Source organism: Corvus cornix, chromosome 28, assembly GCF_000738735.6.
Source record: "Corvus cornix cornix isolate S_Up_H32 chromosome 28, ASM73873v5, whole genome shotgun sequence".
Lineage (NCBI taxonomy): Eukaryota > Metazoa > Chordata > Aves > Passeriformes > Corvidae > Corvus > Corvus cornix.
The window spans coordinates 3,775,957-3,781,469 of NC_046356.1; the positions used below are offsets into that span (position 1 = coordinate 3,775,957).

The following is a 5,513-nucleotide window of genomic DNA, read 5'->3' on the forward strand; positions in this document are numbered from 1 at the left end:
ACCCCCGGGTCCCCAGCCCGGGCTGTTCTTTGTCTGGGCGAGGACGGCAGCGATGTGGCTTCTCCGCACCCTCGCCTGGGCTCTCTTGAGCCCCGTCCTGGCCACCGAGCTGAGCTTGCAGGAAAGTTTCTTGTTAAAATCCTTGGGTCTGAGCGCCAAGCCCAGCCCCAAAAGCCCCGTCCCGGTGCCGCCCGTGCTCTGGAGGATCTTCCAGAAGAGGAAGGCGCTGCCCTGGCCGGACAAAGAGCTGGATGCCTGTAGGGTGGAGGAGTTTAATGTGCCCGGGAGCATCGTCCGTGTCTTCGCTGACCAAGGTACAGCCACGCCGCGTTCGGGGCTTTCCCTGGGATCGAGCCTTGGCTCCGCTCCTTCCTTCCCTGTGTCCCGAGGCCGGGGCAGCGCCCAGAGCTGGATCCCAGGAGAAATCCCCGCTGTGTGAAGTCCCTCTGGAAGTTGTAGGTGATGGTTTATGGGTTTGGAATGCCGAGGCAGGGGGCGAGGGGGGGCAGCTGTGCCAGGCTCTGTCCTGGAGCCCCCCCAAATCCCTCCCGAGGTGCTGGTTTGATCCCAGGCTTTGGGATCCGCGGTGGTGGGGGTGAGCGGGGATGGGGCAGGGAGGGGATGCTCGGCCCTTGGGCTGTGTCCCCCCCGCTCCTCATTGTCCCAACGCCTCTGGCTGACCCCAGGGCACATCTGGCTGACCCCAGGGCACATCTGGCTCCTCTGAGCCGTTCTCGGTTCCCTGCGCCCTGTTTGTGTTGTGTCCTGGAGGTCTCAAGGCACCACAGAGCTCTTTTGTGGTTCCATTTTGCCACGGGCTGGCTAAACCCGGCAGCTCCCCAAATTCGCTGCTGTTCGCCCTCTTTTCCCCGTCCATCCCAAACAGCCGGAACCCACAGCCTGGGGCAGACAGGTGGGGAAAACACCGCCCCAGGATGCGGGGCAGCATCCAGAGGAGATGCTGGAGTGGCTGCAGCGTCCCAGTGCCACAGCCTGGAGCCCGGTCGGGGCCTCCCGAGCTCCCTGCAGGCCGTGCCATGGGGCCGGGAACCCTCCCTGCAGCCCTGGCACCGTCTGCAGCTCTGCCAGCCCCGGATGCCTCTTGCGGGAGCTTCGATTGGAGCCCCGGGAGCTGATCCTGCCCAGCCCCAGGGTTCAGCCACCCGCACCCCTGTTTCTCCTTCTTTGTCAGGCCGCTTCCTCCCCGAGGGGCAGCCCCAGGGGTGGCTGTGTCTGCGGAAGCTCCTGTTCTTCAACCTCTCCGCGCTGGAGGAGGGCGAGCGCTTGACCATGGCCCAGCTGGAGCTCCAGTTCCACCACAACTCCTACCACGCCCCCAGCCCGGGCCAGGTTTTGGAGCTCCGGCTCTACCAGGTGTCCCCCCGGGGGCTGCCCCAGCCCAGCCGGAGGCCGCTGGTGGAGCGGTCATTTGTCCAGCTGCACAAATCCCTCCTCTTCAACCTGAGCGCGGCGGTGAAGGACGGGAAGATGCCGGGCAGGAATTTGGCCTTGGTGCTGGAGATCTCGGCCAGCGGCCGCGCCGGGGACAGCGGGACCCTGCGGAGCCTCTGCGCCAGCACCGACGCCTTCGCGGCCACCTCGCTGCTGGTGGTGACGCTGGGCCAGCAGTGCCAGGCTGCCCGCAGGAGGAGGAGCGCCCCAAGCCCCTCGGTGACCCCCAGCACCCTGTGCAAGCCCCGCCGGCTCTACATCAGCTTCAGCGACGTGGGCTGGGAGAACTGGATCATCGCCCCCCAGGGCTACCTGGCCAACTACTGCCGCGGGGACTGTCCCTTCCCGCTGGCGGCCGAGCTCAACAGCACCAACCACGCCGTGCTGCAGACCATGGTGCACTCGCTGGACCCCCAGGGCACCCCCCAGCCCTGCTGCGTCCCCGTCAGGCTCTCCCCCATCTCCATCCTCTACTACGACAACAGCGACAACGTGGTGCTGCGGCACTACCAGGACATGGTGGTGGACGAGTGTGGCTGCAGGTAGCGGGGTCTGTGGGGGAAGGATGGGCAGAGGGGATGGGTGGATGGATGGATGGATGGATCATGGAGGGACGGACGGATGGATGGATGGAAATGTGTGTGAAATCCCCGCTGTGTTCAGGTGGTTCCGGAGCGTCAGGGACTCCCCTCTGCACTGGGGATGGTCTGGCACTAAGGGGGCATTGCTGGAGTTGATTAAGGATTAGTTGGGTGATGGGATTATGGGATTATGACCAGGCCTGGTGCTGGTTCCCTTTTCCACAGGTGATGGTGGCACCGGGCTGTGAATCCCAGATTTCCCCTCTGCTTGTGCCAGGCACCCCAGGGCTGCAGCTTTTGGGTTTTTGGCTGAACTCTGCAGATTTCTCAGGGCATAAATGACTTTTCTGGGTGAAATGGGGCCGGGGTGTGATCCAGCTGCAGGGACAGGCATGGGGTGACCAAATCCCTTCCCAGCAGAGGCAGAGCCAGGCAGGAGCTTTCTCTTGTGCTGTGGGGGCTGTTTTTAGGGTGTGGTTGGTGATGGGGTGGTTTAGGGACAGGGGTTGTGTTGGGTGGCCAAGTGCAGTGGAGGTTTTGCTTAAGAAATGAAGGTTTTACCTAAAAAATCCCCTGGGAGCCGCGTGCCAAGGGCAGGATCCTGCAGGCGATGTTGTGGCTGAGGGAATTCAGGGAGGCGTGGTGGGGTCAGTGGCATCTCCTCCCCTCTCAGGCTGCTGCGAGTCAGTATTAATTTACCTCATTTGCAAATCGATGAGCCCAGGGTGTCCCTGAGTGTCCCGGGGCAGGAGCCAGGTGGCAGCCGAGCCTCAGGCGAGGGCAGAGCACAGAGCTCTGCACTCTTGCGCTTTTTCGGGTTATTTTTGGTTTATTTGTTGGCTTTTGTGCGCGGTGGTGTCACTGAGCTCTTCAGGAGTCGCTTCACGGGGCAGGGCTGGGCAGCAGGGACCCGAATTTCCACCACTTCCCATCCTTGGCCGCTTTTCTTCCACTTCCAGAGCGTGGGCTCGGAGAGGTTTGGAGCCCGGGCCCAGCTCCTGAGCTGTTCCCTGAGCGTGTAAAGCCGCCAGAGTGAGGCTTTCCTGCCACCACTTTCGGGATTTTGGGGGAACTGAAAAGGAATCCGAGGCAGACTTGAATTTTTTCTCTTTGTTTTTGAACTGTGAACCTGACCCCGTAGCGCAGCTTTGGGTTTTTTGCTGTTTTTGTAGCAGTGTTGTGTCTTTTGAGGTCTGATGAAGTTTTCCCACCTCCTCCCCCCAGGGGAAGCACTGAGGGTTTAACCACTGTGGGTCCCCTGTGATGGTGTTTTTTTTTTTTGTTTAACACCTCAAATGTGGAGCTGAAGACCGAGCCTGGAGCAGCTTTAGTTGGATTCACGTTCCCAAATCCAGGTGTTTTTCCACCCAGCCCTGCTCTGCTCCATTTTAGTGTTTTAAGGGCTTAACTCCAGCCAGCAGGAGCCATTTAGTTCTGATTTAAGACGGGCAGGAGGAAGAAAACCTTTGAGTATTCCTGGGTTTGTCCCTGTGGCCACCTAGGACAGGACCTGGGGTCACCCTGGCGTGAGTTTGTGCCCAGGGTGGTGCCAAGGCCAGGCCTAAACCCCCACCCCGACCCCCCCAGGCCCAGCTTTGAGTCCCCACCCCCGAGCCTGGCAGGGCAAAGCCATGTTCGTGTTTCCTGCAGGGCAGGGGGAGTTTCCAGGCTGGGCTGGGCCCCTCCAGCTCCAGCTTTTCCCAAATCCTGGGGCTCCCACCCCCTGCACGGGCTGGAAGAGGGTGGGGGCATTTCCCAGTTTCCCCAGTTTCGTTGCTCACCCCCCTCTGCTATGCACACCCCCACTTTTGTACTAGTCCGTGTTTAAAAAAAGTAATAAACTTGAAGTTTATACAATCAGACTAAAGCTTTAATGAACGTTGCATGGTTTCCTCATTGAAACTTAAGGGGCCACCTTGAATGCAAGAGCTGTTTATTCGTTATTTTTTTATTGATGACAAACAGGTTTTAAAACAAAACTGAGACAAAAAAAATATAATTAATCCAAAAAAAAAAAAAAAAAAGAAAAAAAAAAAGAAGTTTTAACACCGTGCTAGCACTGATGTCTGGATTTGTAAAACTCAAGAGTTTTAACTGCTACAAAGGAAAAAACCAGCACGAAGCAGAGGCAAGCATTCCCAGCAGTGAAATAAAGGGGTGAGGGGAGAGGAGGGGGCTACATTACTCATGGATAGCTTTGCACAGAGGGGGCCAGCTTAAACCTATCAGAAAAGTCTACGCCACTACGCAGCCTACGAAGGAAAAAAAATTAAAAAGCCCTTCGGCAATGTTAATAAATAAAACAGTCCATCTCACAAGGAAGGAAGGTGGCCTGTGTCTCCATTCTTTCACTGTTTTAGAAGTCTAAACTCTGGAGGCTTTGGATGAGAAAAGAATGGGTTTTGTTAGTTGAGTTTTTGCAGTTTCTGGAGCTCCCCCCGGGGGGTGGGGGAGCACGTCCCTCCCGGGCTGGGGCTGTTCCACACCAGGTCAGACACTCGGGGCGAATCCAGGGCAAGGATCTACAGGAAGGACAGGAATGAAAGGGCTTCCCCCCGCCCCGGGTACAAAAAATGGGGTTTGAGCTGTTTGAAGTACATTCACATGAGAGGTATTTTGAGTTCTCCCCCCCCAAAAAAAGACTAGAAACACTTGGAGCCCTTAGAGTGTAAAGCTACCTTCACTCCAGCTTGAGGAACACCCAGGTTCTGGATCAATCTCTGCTGCTGCTGCTGCCAATTGGGAGGTAGAGGTTATTCTAATTTCAGGGTCTGCTAAAAATGGGACTGGAGGAATCGTCAATTCTCTCTGCACTGTTTCTAGAAAGGTTTTGACAGAAATGAAATGCTCCCAGTGTCCCCCTATGACTGTTTAAGACATGGGTACAACTCAGAACGTGGATGGCTTCTCCTCGTGTGCTGTTCTCAGTCCTGATCCCCAGCTGGGCTGGCGCAGCCGTGGCCACTCCCTGAAAACTCCGGGCTCGCTCCAACACCTCAAATCTGTCCCTTGCCTGCCTTAATCACCGAAGGAGCCACCCCAAAGCCTGACCCATTCTCTCCCATTAAACCCAGCTCTCTCTCAGAGGCCACCTTCCACCACCTGCCTGCTTTGTCCATTTGTCCATCCTGCTCCTGCAGTGGCGTGGAGTCTTTACTTCCCAACCAAAATAATCCCCAGTTTCCACTACTCCTCCCCCAAATCCGCGGGGACCAAAGCAGGCCTGGCTGCATCTTCCCTCCAGGGCCGAAGGGCACAGGAACCCGTCCCCTTTCAAGCATAAAGTTCATCTTACAGAAAGGCTGTTTTTCACAGAGTAGAGTCCAGACAGTTGCCAATTAAAGCATACAGAAAACACTTTGAAACCCTCCTGCTCGAGCACGCAGGCTCCTCTCACTCTAACTGCTATCCCATGTAGGAAGAAGAGGCTGATTGCTGCAACTTTAAATCACACTGAAAGTTCTCAAGGTTGGTGCTCTA

General features: G+C 57.0%; 1 protein-coding gene across 1 annotated transcript; it reads left to right on the plus strand.

The window, feature by feature from the left end:
• Positions 1-32: 32 nt before the first annotated feature.
• Positions 33-3,895, plus strand: GDF1 (growth differentiation factor 1). Its single transcript, XM_039566263.1, has 2 exons — positions 33-314; positions 1,193-3,895. Exons 1-2 carry the CDS (start codon positions 53-55, stop codon positions 1,996-1,998), a joined length of 1,068 nt encoding a protein of 355 aa, XP_039422197.1. The 5' UTR covers positions 33-52; the 3' UTR covers positions 1,999-3,895.
• The last annotated feature ends 1,618 nt before the right edge of the window (positions 3,896-5,513 follow it).

Excerpts from the sequence above, each read along its gene's own strand:
- GDF1 (XM_039566263.1), top strand. The coding sequence starts at position 53 with ATGTGGCTTCTCCGCACCCTCGCCTGGGCTCTCTTGAGCCCCGTCCTG. Across the intron at positions 315-1,192 it reads CCGTGTCTTCGCTGACCAAG|GCCGCTTCCTCCCCGAGGGG; the intron begins GTACAGCCACGC and ends CTTCTTTGTCAG.